The sequence below is a fragment of the Corythoichthys intestinalis genome, chromosome 2 (genome assembly GCF_030265065.1).
Source record: "Corythoichthys intestinalis isolate RoL2023-P3 chromosome 2, ASM3026506v1, whole genome shotgun sequence".
In the NCBI taxonomy this organism is placed as follows: domain Eukaryota; kingdom Metazoa; phylum Chordata; class Actinopteri; order Syngnathiformes; family Syngnathidae; genus Corythoichthys; species Corythoichthys intestinalis.
In genome coordinates, this window is record NC_080396.1 from 23,526,600 (window position 1) to 23,543,054 (window position 16,455).

At 38.7% G+C, this 16,455-nt stretch overlaps 2 protein-coding genes across 2 annotated transcripts in view; one reads left to right on the forward strand and one right to left on the reverse strand.

Annotated features, from left to right (window-relative positions):
* On the forward strand, positions 1 to 9,571 carry LOC130931251 (high affinity cGMP-specific 3',5'-cyclic phosphodiesterase 9A-like). The gene is made up of 14 exons (XM_057859891.1): positions 1 to 435; positions 719 to 868; positions 2,290 to 2,329; positions 2,412 to 2,514; positions 2,592 to 2,722; positions 2,806 to 2,865; positions 2,934 to 3,111; positions 3,183 to 3,305; positions 3,384 to 3,476; positions 6,335 to 6,402; positions 6,482 to 6,584; positions 7,836 to 7,940; positions 8,017 to 8,163; positions 8,256 to 9,571. The coding sequence occupies exons 1-14, from the start codon at positions 285 to 287 to the stop codon at positions 8,346 to 8,348; spliced, it is 1,545 nt and encodes a 514-aa protein (XP_057715874.1). The 5' UTR covers positions 1 to 284; the 3' UTR covers positions 8,349 to 9,571.
* Positions 9,495 to 16,455, reverse strand: part of LOC130931238 (H(+)/Cl(-) exchange transporter 4) — a 23,985-nt gene continuing 17,024 nt past the window's right edge. The window contains exons 11-12 of the mRNA XM_057859856.1: positions 14,779 to 14,995; positions 9,495 to 14,707 (exon numbers count right to left, since the gene is read on the reverse strand). Of these exons, the coding sequence (XP_057715839.1) occupies positions 14,617 to 14,707; positions 14,779 to 14,995 (308 nt within the window). The 3' untranslated portion in view covers positions 9,495 to 14,616. The remainder of the gene's footprint in view (positions 14,708 to 14,778; positions 14,996 to 16,455) is intronic.

Consider the following 16,455-nt stretch of genomic DNA (forward strand, 5'->3'; position numbering starts at 1 on the left):
ATAAAAAAATAAAAGGTGGAAATTCCCCTCCCAAATTAAAAAATGGAAGGATATACAGATTTTATCCGACTCAATGTCACGCCAGCGACAGACCATAATCTCATCTGATTTATAGTGAAAATTGGACGAAATCGTAGAGTTGTTGCCAGTCAGTTCAGGTGCAAGTGAGCTTTATGAAACACTAACGTGGGTGCCGGTTGCAAAGACAAATTCTTGTGATTAGATAAATCGGTGGGCGGGTTTTCTGTCAACCACAGGTGTTCCCACATACGTTACGCTCGTTCATGTCAATGTCAAGAGATCTCATTTTCCTTCCTGAAGCCTGTCATGTCCCACCTGGCCCACAAATGACCACTAAAATAATTCATTTTATGGTTAATGGTAGAGTGGAACGGGCTGAGTTTGGAGCAGACAGCACGGCTGAAGACATTAAAGGTAGGAGGGAAGGATATTGTTCATACAATTTGTTCTCAATATTTCATACAACTGTCTTTTCAAAAAGAAAGTGTCTTTTTGAAATGAAAATAAGAATGAAGCATACTGTGTTTTGAGTGTGCTGAAATTACACATAAAGACTTTCTCTCCATGTGGTGGTGACAGGTCCTCAGGGTAAAGAGCTTCATTCTCAGTGACACACATCCGTAAATTATGTATCTACCAGCCCTTTCTACTAATTTTACCCAACTTGTCAAATTTGATGACCTGTGTAATGTGCCAGAACTGTTTCGAGCAGCAGCAGAGGTGTCTCCTCATCACATCCTGAAGCTGTACAAAGCAAACGGCAGCGTGGTTAATATCTCGCCCATGTTGGAGCCCAACAGCCAAGACTCATATTACCGGCTGGAGGTGGTGACATCTGACGTCCAGAGTGCGTGCCTTCATCTGCACACGGGATCGATTTTCAATCTGTTTTCAGAAACGCACGATTCACACAATTTTTGATATGGAAATAAATACGTGCCACTGGAGATGGAATGTTAATTTATAACAATTTTGTAAGCATAAAAATTAATTTGCAAATAATTACGTTAGAAAAAAATCATTGCAAAAAATTTGTTACGTAAAAGAATTCACCCAAAAATCAGTTCCAACATTTGGGTAACCAAGGAGAAGTCTCATTTCATTGATCATCCAGACGAGCACCTTTACTGGATAGATGTTTCAACCAATTTTTTTTTGCAAATGAAGTTTTATACGACTGAAATTTTTGCGACCGAATATATTGCGGCATAATTTTTTGTGGCTGAATTTTCCGACTGAATTTCTTAAGATTTAATTTTTTGTGACTACGTTTGTTTTCCTTTTTTGTGTATGAATTTTTTGCGTCTGATTTTTTTGTGACTAATATTTTTGCAAAAGACATTTTTGCGACTGAACTATTGCAACAAAATTTCAATGCTGACAAAATTCAGCGTTACACATTTTTATTAAAACTCCAACAAAACAAGTAAATTCATATACAGTGATGCCTCGTTTTTCACGGTTAATGGGGACCAAAACCCGCCGCGATAAATGGACAAACTGCGAAGTAGCACCCCCCCCCCCCAATTTTAATTTTTTATTTTTTGTGTTTAACGTATTTATTCAGACTTAGCATTGGAAAGATATATTAAACAGACAAGACATGTTTAATTAAAAAAAAAAATTAAAATAATCAAACAATATATGTATATATATTAATAAAACGTTTTTAAGCACTTCGAATGTAATAATTATGATAAGTATTAAACATGTTACTGTCCCACCAAGTTATTTTTAAACAAGAATAAAGTAGAAAATGCTTGTCTTTATTAAATGCTTCATTGAGTGAGTCCATTCAAATCGCTCAAGCTGCTCACTTACAATGAGTTGCCAGAGCAACTGTTTAACAAGTTAAACAATGATTGACGCATGCGGCCTATGAAGTTTTGGTTTCCAGGCATCTCTGGCAAGATCAAATCTTGTTGTCTGTGAGTCATCGTTAATTTAGTAAGCAACCCCAGTGCACCGCCTGACCAAGAAAAGGAGCAGGAGGGAGAGTGAGACTACGTGATCGGATCGGGACAGCTCATTTGTATTTATTTATTCATTTTTTAAATTGGGAAAACAATCCACGATGGACTGAGGGTGCGAAGTTTGAAGCTCGAAGTAGCGAGGGATCACTGTATACAGTTTCCATGATCACTATATTCTTCAATATTGAAAGTTTAGAAGTCAAATCTGGTAGTTTTCACCTGTAATCCTTAAGAGACTTGACTTTTTCTGTTAAGTGTCTATGTTATAAGTGTTCAACTTTACATCCAAATGTAGGCATTACCATGCCATCTAATGTGGACAACATGGAGCACAGGTGAGTGTATCTCAGAATAATAAAAGACAACCTGAACCACAGATTGCGTGAATCTCACTGCCGTTCATGTATGTCTCCTCAGAGTAAGTCACCTTGAAACCAAAGTCCTGGAAGAGGCAGGGAAAACTTCAGAAGTCATCAGTGACCTACAAAGTCAGGTGGAGTCTTTCAAGCGCAAACTTGAGGTTGGTAATCCTGCAGAGAATTGTCATCGGCCTGCAAGCATCTGAGCAACAGAGCTGAAATGTTCCTTCCTTGTCAGAGCATCAAGCACCTAAGCTGGATGGGTATTTTTAGGGATGAAAACACCAAGCAAATTTCCAAATCCAAAGGAACTCAGTTGAACATGGAAGAGGAGCACCGGCAAGTGCGCAGGAAATTCCTCAACATGAGGTGAGCAGGCTGGCCTGTGATGATTCAACTTCATATTTTGGAGTTCATCAGTTTGATTTTTTTTCCCGTACATGCTTTTGTAGCTCTCTGCAGGTGACAGAAGAAGTGAGAGACCATCTGAAAACTCCAATTTTTGACAACTGGTGAGTGCTTACGCACATCCAGATGGTCCACTAGTTCCTCCCACACCCATGTGACATAATGTGGACAGGCAGTGGGAGGAGGCAGAGATGCTGGTGCTTCTTCAGGTGATGTTCACGGACCTGGACTTCCTGACAGCGTTTCAAATTAAGAAAGATGTTCTTCAGAACTTCCTGTTTGAGGTCTACTGCCACTACAACAACATCCCATTCCATAACTTCCAACACTGCTTCTGTGTCACGCAGATGGTATATGACCACCAAGTCAAGCCAAGTTGTCTAAAGACATTTTGCACAACTAAACTATCCAAAAATTTCAGATGTATGGGCTAATTTGGCTGACAGACTTGAAGAGCAAACTGTGTTCAATGGACCTACTGATCATGCTAACATCTGCTCTGTGCCATGACCTCGATCACCCCGGCTACAACAACGTCTACCAGGTTGCAATTACTCCTCTCAGGAATTGTTCCTTCAAAAAAAGTGGGACGATTGTTAATAGTTTTATCTGAATGTGACAGATAAATGCTCGGACCGAACTGGCTCTTCGTTATAATGACATCTCTCCATTAGAGAACCACCACTGTGCGGTTGCCTTTGGGATCTTGGCTAAGGTCTTTGCAATCATTTTTCATTCAATCAAGAATTGGAGGACATTTACCCGACACCTGTCAAAAGCTTAGATAACCCACATACAAAATACTGAAACCTACAGTTTCAGAGTAAATGTACATGTTCTAAAACTAAATGTTAAAAAAAATCTTATACACATATATATGGCGGAAAACACTCAGGTGACTTGAAGTTCCGCTCTGAGATCCCCAATTTGGCCAACTTTCAAAATTGTCCGATATGCATGTGTGATACATCATTGGAAAGCTTAAAATCTCAATTTTCTGGGGGAAGAAACATTTTGAACAGGAGGGCATTTTAAAAAAAAAAAAGTTTTTTAAACAGCAAAACCCTATCTGGAGGTGAGAGCACGCGAGAGCAGAATTACAGACGCCATGACGTTAACGAGATATTATTGCGTACTTAACTTGTTTCGATCTAAAAACTCCATGTAGCATGTATCATGGAGTGTCAAGACACAGATGTGAATGACCACAGCCGGATATTTTTGGGATTTTATGGGTGAAACATGGTAATATAACAAGGCTCGCGCTGCAGAAATCGCAGACCCCAAGGAGTTGTTGAGATTTTCTTTTTCATATATTTACCCTTTTAAACGTTTTTTTTTTTTTTTTTTCTTTGTTTGGTTCGATTATTTATCATCTAACATATCAGAGAAAATGCAACAGTAACAAAAAAAAAAAAAAATACAATTAAGCGATAGTTATGTGGCAGATATCCGTGACTTCTTTACAGACACCATTTTTCTAATTGGGGAATTATTTTTTTAAAAGTTTAAAATATTTGAGTGAATAATTTTTTTAAGTTGTTTTTTTTTTTTTCTTCAACGAAATATGAGACATCAATTAATGATTCTAAGCTAAAAACAACAGACATTTTGAATAATAAATAATAATTACCTTCGTTTTATGGCTGGGTTTAAACAAAAGCGGTTGCGCGACGTCTGTAAACGGGGGTTTTCAGGGTAAAACGGACAAATTAAAAATAGTTCGGGGGCTTAATGCGCCATAAATCTGCTATGGGAGCATATAGACATAATGTTCTATCAAACACAACAGTTGTTTTGGCTCAAAATACAGCAGTTTCTTTTAAAAAGGAGTACATGAGCAGAAACTGCTTTTTCAGTCTTGTCTGTGTTTTCCGCCATATACAAGTTTCCTAAGCGAAGTATGGGCGGCGCCATCTTGGAAAATTTCTGCTATGAACTTGCGGTTTAGACCAAACTCAATGAGTTGCGGTTGAAGTTAGCAGTATGTTGACGAAGTCAAAATCAAATCAAAGGAACCCACTGTCGCTCCAAAAATGGATTTAGCACAACATAAACGAGGGTCTGGGACTTCCTTTACTGTGTGAACTCCTGGAAGTGCCTAAATATATGATTTGAAGGGGACCGTTTTTATCACCGAGCAGCTACAAAACGCCACTGTGGATGTGCCCCGCCATAAGCCTTATATCCGAAACCAGCAGTCAATAATTTAAGAATATGGATCACTTCTCTGAACTATAAGGCTCCACCTAAAAGATTATATGTTTGTTCTTATCACTACGTTGATAAGAAACCCACCTTTCCCGGAACTTTGGTTGTGTTGTTGTAGTAGCAGCTACAGCAGCAACAGTAATTGGAGTATAAAAAAATGATTAAACTTCGTAATTACAATCCTCATCGTTATATCAATAGCAAAGGCAACAAGTCGATTCATGCGCCAAATTTTAGGTTTCGTATTTTTGGAGCACATTTCTTCCAATACACAGCAGCAGCACGACTACATGAACGCCGGGGACCTGCGATGATACATGTACAGCCTGTAGCTTCGACGTCTCCCACCTTTGCTACCAGAACCCATGCTTTGTGGTACGGAGCATTGAGGCACTGGCTTGGTTCCACATCCGCTTTCATGATGACAAAACTCCCATGTTCGTGTAAGAGGACACATCGAACTTTGTGGCTGTGCAGGTACTGGAATGCCTCAGAGCTTTTCAGGTTCCTGATGGCGTTTCCACCAACTGCCATAGAGTCAATAAAATACGATAATATTTTACTTGTGGTCACCTTCCGCCATTTCTTTATGTTGTCGTAACATGTCGAGATAGCAGAAGGATGCGATATTTCCAAATAGTGCTTTTTTTCCTGAGTTTTTAGTGAGTGATGTCACTCCAGTACCATTGCTGTCAATGTAAAATAACGTGAAAACGGAAGTCGCGAGCAAAACGCAGGAAGTAAAGCAAAAGTACCTCGGAAACCTGTCAATATATATGTAATTACAGATTCCCCTCCTAAAACTGTGGCTCGGGAAGTGGGGTTCTGAGGGTGCTGCAGCCCCCCCCGGTGTGTGTCGGGGGCAGGGGTTGGGAGATTTTTAACGAAAATAAATAAATGAATAAGACAAATAAGTGTTATCGTCCAAAAAAGACTAAGACGAAAATTAAAAGAGCTGCCAAAAACAACACTGATTTAGACTTTAGAATGATCGTCTGGCTCTCACTCACGCAATATCGTTATGCTTATGATCAGAGTAAAACAAGTTTGTACTTTTGATTAGCAGTATCAGTTAGCTAAACAGCTAACTTCTATTCCTGAGAAAAAACTAACATTAGTACAGATTTGAAACCTTGTTTGTGACTATGCCAAATATTCAGATAAATGTTAGAAAACATTTACCATTGATCTGTAAACTGAACTAACCAAGGCTTAAATTGTTTACTAAGTATTATTGCTAAAACCCAGAAAATTGAAGACTCATTCTTCAAGTATTTTGAAGACCAAATGTCCTCCAATTCTGCAATGACCCTTCCACAACTTTAATAAGTCACTCACTTGTCTTTTATCAAATATGTGCAGGAGGAGTCCAACATCCTCAAACATCTGACCACAGAGCAGTATAAACAATTTCGAGCAGGAATGATCAAGTAATATGTGTAATATTGTGTATCTATTTTTGTATTCCAGCTGTTTAATTCTTTATTTTACATTATGGTGTGTTGCCAGGTGCATTCTGGCTACCGACATGGCTAGACACAACGAAATCCTCAACAAGTTCAAGAGCATTCTATCCATTTTTGACTTCAGAAATAAGGATCACAAGGAAGTGGTAGAAGAACTCAACCTTTACACTATATACAGACATGGACGAAATTATTGGCACCCCTTGGATTTTTCAAGAAAATACAGCATTACAAAGCTCACTATAATGACGATCTGACAAAATGGCGATACAACGATTATCGATATATTGGTCAGCAAAATCATTCTAGGATAGTCTACAAACAACTAATAAACAGAAAAAACAAGCTTCTGTTGTGAATTGGAATGTGTTTATCACAAGTGGACGTCCAATCCATTTGAACTGGGAGGGTGGCAGCGAATGAACGATTCGCTGCCATCCCTCCCAATTCAAATGGATTGAACGTCTATGGCCGTCAATGGCAGCCAATGAGGTCATTTTGGTCCATTTAAGGTCATTTACCTGTTGATGTTCAGTTACTTCCTGTTGATTTTGGGGTATTTTATGGGTCACTTCCTGTCTAAGTTACAGAACAGGAAGTGACCAGGGAATCACATAAATGAATAGGCAGTGACTCAAACTCAAGAGGAAATGACCTGTAAATGCCCTAAAATGAACAGCAAGTGACCTGTAAATGCCCTGAAAATCAGACAGAATGACTGAATGCTCTGGTTTCGAATGAATGAACGTTCCCAGTCTAAATGGATTGGGCGTCGTGCACCGTCGACGCACCCTTAGAGTTAACTGAGACACTATTATGATGGAAGATTTTGGTGGCAACTTGTTGGTTCCTTTTTATTTTTTGACACTGACACCTTTTTAAAATGATATCTCGATTCTTGGCGGGACCATATCAATAACCTTTTGGGACACAAAGTATCACGATATATCACCATTTCGATATTTTGTCACACCCCTACGCCATAATGTTCAATATGATTAAGATCCGGACTCATCGATGGCCACCTCAGAATTCTCCAGCACTTTGTCGCCAATCATTTCTTGGTGCTATTTGAGGTATGTTTTGGGTCACTGTCCTGTTGGAACACTGATGAACTCTGACATAGACCCAGTTTTGGTTTTTCTCTTCTCTGCACATCCATGAAATAAACACATTCATACTGAAAACATTTCTAATTGCATTAATGAGAAATGCTGTATTGTATGGAAAAATTCCAGGGGTGCCGATAATTTCGTCCATGATTGCAGATGTCTAATCTATTTTTTTAACTGGGAGGGCTGGAAATGATGGGTTGGACATCGATCGCCATCAATGGCAGTACAATTAATGGAGCACTCACTTTTAATTGGAAAAGCATGTTTGTCTTCCATGTGCAGCTGATGAAGATCATGGTAAAGGTAAGCGACATCTCCAACGAGGCCAGACCGATGGCAGTGGCCGAGCCCTGGTTGGACTGCCTGCTGCAAGAGTTCTTCAACCAGGTGATTGTTCCTGGTAGCAAAAGAAAGACTTGTGAGATTACCTGCTGTGTGTGTGATGAGGGTGTCTGAATTGCAGAGTGATAAAGAAAAGCTTAAAGGGCTTCCAGTGGCTCCATTCATGGACCGTGACAAAGTATCCAAGCCGTCGTCCCAGACTAGTTTCATTCGCTTTGTCCTGTTGCCGCTCTTCACAGAGCTTACTAGGCTCTTTCCCTGTCTGGAGGTAAAGAATTTTTTTCAATAAAAAAAAAAATCAATGTTAACAAGGCAACCAGCAGCCATGTACTGTAAATGTTTTTGTGCATTGCCCCATAGCAACATATTGTGGAGCCAGTGAGGCGAGCCCTGGAGTACTACTCGGACCTGGAAAGAGCCACCCAGCAAAGGGAGACAGCCTGCAAACCATGATAAGAAATATGTTAAATTGTTTAGCAAATGTGTGGGAATAGGCTTGCTTTTCATCAATAGAAATAGGAAGGTAATGCCCCAACATCAATAGGAATTGACCTGGAAAACCTCACAAATCAACAGGAAGTGACCTGATATCAGCAGGTGATACAGAAATGCCCCAAAATCAAAATGAACTGACCCGCTAAACAGGAAATGACCGGGATATGCCCCAAAATCAACAGGAAGTGATCGGGAAACGCCTCAATTACAACAGCCGCAAGTTCCCCGGTATTTTTCGGACTAAAAGCCTCAGTTTTTGTTTTTCATAGTTTGGCCGGGGCTGCGACTTATACTGTGGAGCGACTTATGTGTGAAATTATTAACATACTTAGGGCTGCAACTAACAATTCATTTCAAAATCGATTAATCGGACAATTAATTAATAGGATGAATGTCACTTTTTACAATTACCTTTACAATTTACCTTGAAGGTGTTTTCGACATGTTGTAGACCGCAATAAAGAAAAAATGGATGACTATTTACTTCAACTTTATCGATTATCAAATAAGTTGGCAACTAATTTATTAATTGTTGCAGACTTAGTAGGAAGCTAGTTTAGACAGTAAGATGTAAAGGAAGTATAGTAAAAGCTGATTTTTGTTCATGTAGAACTTTAACTTAACAAAAATATAATGAAAAAATCTGATATTTACAACTGAGAAGTTTGTTATAACTTCAAGAATTTGAGACAAATTTAAGGTGAAGGTCCTAAACGATTAATCTGTTATCAAAATAGTTGTCGATTAATTTGCTAATCAATTGTTGCACCTCTAAACATAAACACACAATTGTTTCTTTTCACATTATTTTCACACTAAACCACAAGAGGGCGCTCATGGCCTGATGCGTTATGTAACGTTAGCATACCGTACACATATTCAGTCTGTTGTTTTCTATTCTATTTTAAATTACCTTTCAAAATGACATGTCTGTTCTTATCAAATAAATTTCTGCCAAAAATATGTGACTTATACTCCGGTGCGACTTATATCCATTGCGCATTTTTTGGCTGGTGCGACATACTAAGGTTTGACTTATAGTCCGAAAAATACGGGACAAGATTTTTATAACATTAAGACAACAAACTCAAGTGTTTACCATACTGAAGGTCAGCTCAACATTTAATTTTGTATGACTGGATTTACAAGTTCCAAAGTGCAAATGTCTGATAAATACTGTATTTAAATTAATTCACATGTCTTCAACTAATATATTAAATCATAAAAATACATGTACACTTTTATACATTCTCTTGGAATTTCAAGACAGGATGGTCAGATCAACATTTACAAATATGGAATCCAGTGTGTCAGTAGGGAGCAGCTGATTCAGCTTCTTTTTCACCATGACAATAGCATGACATAGGACAATAAAAATGCCTTTTGTTGACTTTGACAAACAATTCAGTCACCTTTGTTATTATTCACAGCACAGATGAAACCCTGCATCTACAGTAGACAGATTTGGAAAGAGTGGAAGCGTGTGGCTTTTGAGTGTCCAGTCTATTCAGTGACTTGCGGTGATGAGAAACATTTAAATATTAAAACAATCAGTTACAGAAACAAACAATTACAGAAAACAGTTAATGGGCTGTAATCGACACTTCCCTTGTCACTTAGAGTAGACATGCACAGATGAATTGGTACCTTGACTTACGATTTGAAATAATTGTGTGATCAGGTTTGTAATGCAGCGGTCTTCAAATGAGTGAAAATACCAACCGTTTCAGCCACTTCCAGCAAAACGACAACAAAAATTATAAGTTTTTAATATGGAAAGTAGCACTCGATAATATTGTACTTTATGAAAATAATAAAATAAATAGAATGTAAAAGAATTAAACTGCTTGAACACAAGTGAATCATTCCGTGGGATTTGCTATCCTTGGATTTGAATAACACAGTCATGCGCACAACAAGAGCTTCATAAATACACTAAAGGACATATTGTCTGCCTACACGTATTGTTGCATCGTTTGTTAAAATATTCGTAGGTTAAAACTAGGGCTGTCAAACGATTAAAATTTTTAATCGAGTAAATCACAGCTTAAAAATGAACTAATCGTAATTAATCGCAATTAAAACCATCTCTAAAATATGCCATATTTTTCTGTGAATTATTGTTGGAATGGAAAGATAAGACAAGACGATATATACATTCAACATACTGTACATAAGTACTGTATTTGTTTATTATAACAATAAATCCACAAGATGGCATTAACATTATTAACATTCTTTCTGTGAAAGGGATCCACAGATAGAAAGTCTTGCAATTCTTAAAGGATAAACGTGCGTTTGTATATTGTGACTAAATATTGCCATCTAGTGTATTTGTTATGCTTTCAGTAAATGATACTGTAGCGACTTAACTTTTCTGCCCAAATGCATGATGGGAAGAGGTGCAACCATGACTGTGTGTGGTGGCTGCAAATGCTATATCTTCTCTGCGTTGGGTATGATACAGGGTGTTAAGAAAAACTCCTGTCGTTATTCCCCACATCGCTTCCCACAATATTTATAGTTGTTGTGGGAGAGATGTTAAAGCTTTTGTCAATTACAAGCACGGTGCCAATGAATGCTTGCATCTACTCCTTTCACTTGACGCTGCCTCTTAGCTCTGTATATAAGTAAAACGGCGGCACTGTAGGCTGTTTGCAGCAATGCGTGAGTGGATCGTGCTGTGCATGCGTTAATTGCGTTAAATATTTTATTGTGATTAAATTTAAAAAATTAACTACCTCCCGTTAACACGATAAATTTGACAGCCCTAGTTAAAACATAACACCACAACACTATTTGTTAACAGTATATGGCATTTCCCATTATGTGTTAGCATTAGCAAATGCTATGTCATTGTTTTAAAGATGCAACTTGTAAATACAACTTAAATTGTTAGAATTATAACTTTTTTCCTCCATGTTTAGTGTCCATAAACATCAACTAGGAATGGCATTACACAACTTTAAAGGGACAGACAGCAACTTGTCAGTGGGAAAAAAATCTTTTGTTTTAATAAATTGAATAAACACAGAATTTATATTTTCTGTGTTGTCATACTGAAGAAAAACATTAATAAAAGTCAGTGTTTCCAGGAAGTGGCAGCACAGCATGGGGGCAGACGTTGGTATTTTAGCCAATCAACTGAAAGAATTCCAGACTGCCCTTCCTTCCTTATGACATCATTAACACTCATCTCATACACCAATGTGTGCGTGGGTATAACTCATGTCAAAAATTTGCTGGGCTTGTAAGCGGTCATTTTTTGTGTTTAAACATTATCTTCTTCATTATCAGAGGTCTAACAAACTCACGATTTGAATAAAGTGGTACCTCGACATATGAATGTAATTCGTTCCAGGCCCTTATTTGTAAGTCGAAATGTTCGTATATCGAGAGGGATTTCCCTATAAGAATACATATTCGATTAATTCTTTCCACAGCCCAAAAACCTATGATAAATCTTTAATAAATACTGAAGGTACAATTACAAATAGCAATTACACATAGAAAAACAAATAAATTATTAACCAGAAATTAAAGGGAACCTCAGACTTTAAGACTTATCAGCTCTAATAAGCCTCCATTGTTCTCTTTTACTAAAATATGTCATTGGAAACACAAAATATTGCCATTGATTTAAAAATCTATAATATTTACTACATGTTTTGACCTATGGAGGGCACCACGTTTTAGTCGCGCAATGGAAGCTCAGGGTGATGACATCGATTGTTACTGCCAAATAGACCAGGGGTCGGCAATCCAAAATGTTGAAAGAGCTCTATTGCAGCAAAAAACAAACAAACAAACAAAAACAAAAAACACACATGGCTGGAGCCGCAAAAAAAATGAAAGCCTTACAATGAAGGCAACACATGCTGTATGTACAGTATCTAACTTAGCTATATAAGTCTACTATCAAAATGACTAAGTTGGCTACAAATACATAATGAGCCTTCATAATTACCGTATTTTCCGCACTATAAGGCGCACCTGAAAGCCATCAATTTTCTCAAAAAGCAACAGTGTGTCCTATAATCCAATCTGCCTTATATATGGATCAATATTAATCATGGCATGTCATTCCATTTAGCTCAGCTCCATCTTGAGGATGCATAACGCAACCCCAACCACTACTACTACTTCTACTACTACTGCACCTTATAATGCAGTGCGCCCTATACATGAAAATGGTTTTAAAATAGGCCATTGATTGACGGTGCGCCTAATACTCTGATGCGCCTCATAGTGCAAAAAATATGGTGAATGTTAATTTTCTCTGCAATGCATCATATACTGTAGACAATGATGCACCAGGTGACTACACTGTTGTACGATGCCGCTTTTCCACTACAATATTAATGAATTAGAAGAATGTTTGTGTCATGTTTGTCCGCCTACAGAAACCATATTTAAACTAAAAATATATATTTCCCTACCCCATCTTTTTCCATTTTCAATCATTTTTTAAATAGCTCCAGGGAGCCACAAGGGCAGTGCTAAAGACCCGTATGCTGCTCAACAGCTGCGGGCTGCTGACCCCCGCACTAGATGAACACTCTCGTCTCATCCAGTCATTCCAGTTCATTTTAATTTTGCTGCTCATTTCGTAAAATATCGACAGTGCTGTCATGCTTATTAATGTTCCTCTCAGGTTCAAATTGAAACCATTTAAACAGATGACATGTTTATGTTGCTTGAGTCATACTCTGGAAGCCCAGCAGCAGTAACCATGTGACGTCACCGCCCAGCGACGTCAACAACAATGGCGAGATAAAAGTCAAATTTTACAGATTGTATAAAAACAAAAACATCAAGAAGAGTTTCAATATCAAATTATTTTAACTCATAATAACGTTTAAGAGCTACAAGCCTTTCTATCAGTGGATCCCTTTAAAAAGCATTTTTAATGTCACATTAACTTACTGGCAAACGGACATCGGAGGAGACAGCGGCTGTGTAGGTAGAGGAGGATACGGTGAGCCATATTGTCTAGTCAGCTCATTCACATGGACACCATGCTCATATTTTTGATTTTTTTCTTCATTTCGATGGTAAGCATCACCTCCTTCCTTTTTTCACCACTACGACTACTACCTGCACTAACTTTCTCGGGACTTATGATATCTCTCACAAGAAAATCAGATATGCTGAAATTGCGCTGCTGCCGTAATTCGGCGTATTTCGAGCATGTCATCATAGTGTGATTGCCTGGTATACCGGACTCACCGCTGTTCCAGCGATTGAGTTGGCGACCATCCGGCGGATCAAATTCCGAGGGCGGAGCAAGCCACAGCAAACAGACAGCGGAGTGGACCAATCAGCGACGGGCAAACATGACGTTGTTAAAGCGACAAGTAATTAGCGTGAGCGGAGAATGTAGACGTTTATTCAACATGGCTAGCGCGAGCCATGTCGACTGTAGTCAATGACTTGTGTCGATGTGTTTTTGGCAATATAAAACTGGTTTTACCGCGGATTGGAACATATTCTCGGCTCTCCCGTTCGCCATCTGTGTTGTTGTAAAGACGATTTTCGGCGCGCAAGAGTGACGTTACTCGTTAAGAACACGTCACGCAAATAAACGAATCTAATTGGATGGTTGATTTTGTACTTGTTCGAGAGGCCGTTAATGGGCTGGGTCCCAGACTATTTCTCACAGTGTTTGAAAAATACAGGGAGAATAGTCTGGCGGTTCCAGGCAAATCATATGACAAGTCAAATTTTAAGTTGTATGACGAAAGAATCGTATGTCAAGGTACCACTGTACCAAAATACAGTCATTTTTAGTAGGTGTTTGTTGTCTGTCACTTTAAGCCTTTTTTTTTTTTGGAAGATTCAAAATCTGCCCTACTTCTCAAATGTTCGCTCTCAACTTGAAGCAACAGAAACCAGCAACTCCCAGTCGTATTTTCAGGCACCATTATTTCAATTTATGTGATGCTTGGCAGATGTATGATGTATGTGAAGCTCACTTTTGCCTCAACATTTGGCTTGCAACACAAAAACAAAAAACAAAGTGCCTGTTCATACCTCGGAAACTCACAAGTTTGGTGCTCTCTTAAGTCAAGGTACGACAGATACGAGCATTCGAAGTGCATGCCTGTTGTCCCACCAATAAATCCAAGACTGGTGGGCAGTCACAGCACGCACATTGGATTAGCCAAGGTTGAGGCTGTCCTGGTCACAGGTAGGAGGGGTTTTTCAAAGACGGTCTTGAGGCTGGCTAATTGAACATAATAGACTCAGGATCCTGGTTCATCATTTGCGCCATGTGACGCAAAACGTCCTTCTTGGTGATGATGCCGAGCAGACGCCTGGCGAAACGATAATAATCTAAATAAGACGACATCAAGAGCTTGACATTACGGCATGTCGGATTTCTTACCCGCTGCGTGTGACCAGACACTGGCGGAGACCCAGCTTGCGGAATATGTCCACTACAGTCTCCATGGGTGTGTGGTCAGTGACGGTGAAAGGACTCAAATTGAGGATGCGGCGCAGCTTCAACGGCTGCGGTGTGCTGGCCGGCAACTGCGGTGAGTCTTCGGTGAAGTACACCACCGAGCTGCTCACCACGCCATCTTGTTTTTGACGGGCATTTTCTGTGGAGACACACCGAAGGGTCCTTTGAACTGCAGTATTTTACCACTTAATTGTCCCACCTAATTACACCATGTAACACATTTAGTTTCCGAGATCTAAGTGGCATTTCCTAGTTTGTTTCGTCGTATTGACATAAAAAAAAAATTAAAAAAAAACACTTTTGTTTCCCAAAAAGTTTGGGTTTGTGCTCACGACTTTGAAATGCTACTTTCCTCTTTTTCTTTACTGTTGTACCAAAAGAACTGTTTTGTTTATAGAACAATATGTCTATCTGCTGCCATAGCTTCATGGCGCATTAAGCCCTCAGACTATTTTTGTCTGTTTTACCCTGGAGAACCCTGTTTACAGACACCGCACAACTGCTTTTGTTTCACACAGCCATAAAAAGAATTATATTTATTATTTGAAATTTATATCATTTTTGGCTTTAAATCATTAATTGATGTCTAATATTGTATTTTGTTTTAATTTTGTTACTGTTGCATTTCCCCCGATATTTTAGGTAATAAAGAATCCATCCAAACAGAGAAAAATTGGACAAAAAAAATTAAAAGGGTAAAAATTTAAAAAGAAAATCTCAACCACTCATTGATGTCTGTGATTTCTGCATCACGACCCTTGTTATATTACCGTGTTTCACTAATATAATCCCCAAAAAGTCAGGCTGTGGCCATTCACAGCTGTGTCTTGACACTCGGTGATACATGGAGTTTTTGGATCGAAGTAAGGTAAGTACGTGATAATATCTCGTTAGAATCATGGTGTCTTTAATTATGCTCTTAACTCGTTAGGGTATAGACCCTACCCACCGACGTCACAAAATCACGTGCTCGCTGTATGGTTCCGCCCACTTGTCTGTCATTTTGTGTCTGTATTATCAATGGTCTTAATTGATCGAGCAATTTATAATGCATTTCATGGAAGACCCGGTGCTTTCGGATGCCGTAAACTCACTTGATGCGTTGCATAAAAGGCGTTATGTGGAAAAGCTTCAGTTTATCCATTCGCCAGATCCATATTTGATGCCTAAATCGATGTTTTTCGACCCGCTGTCTCCGCCGTATTTGCCTGACATCTGCTAGCTACCCTGAACTGTACAACTATCTTGTCCACACAAAATCAGCCTATTCTCACGAAAGTTTGAAAAACTTTAAGAGCTTGGAGGCTTATAAATACTTCGTTGCTGGTTGGGTGAAACAGGTCCTCGTCCACGAAAATTCGGCAGGAATCTATCTTGTGCTTGGAAAGGTGAGTTACGAAATTTTCAATTCAAAATCTTTTGTTATTGCTAACATCCACTGTCAAGTCTAATGTATTTCATGTCGTTTGTCAATGGAGTTAGGGCTTTTAATGTTTATATGGTTTAGCGATAGCACTCTCACTACATACATACGTGTATGTTTTCGGCGATTAGCCTAGCAATGATCTTAATTGTGGTTGTCAGCCCAAAACCCTCTAA

What these genes read in the sequence shown, in the direction of transcription:
- LOC130931251 (XM_057859891.1), top strand. Translation starts at nt 285, where the DNA reads ATGTCAATGTCAAGAGATCTCATTTTCCTTCCTGAAGCCTGTCATGTC. An exon ending in CACGGCTGAAGACATTAAAG is followed by an intron (nt 436 to 718) that starts GTAGGAGGGAAG and finishes GTAATGTGCCAG; the next exon opens with AACTGTTTCGAGCAGCAGCA. An exon ending in GGCTCTTTCCCTGTCTGGAG is followed by an intron (nt 8,164 to 8,255) that starts GTAAAGAATTTT and finishes ATTGCCCCATAG; the next exon opens with CAACATATTGTGGAGCCAGT.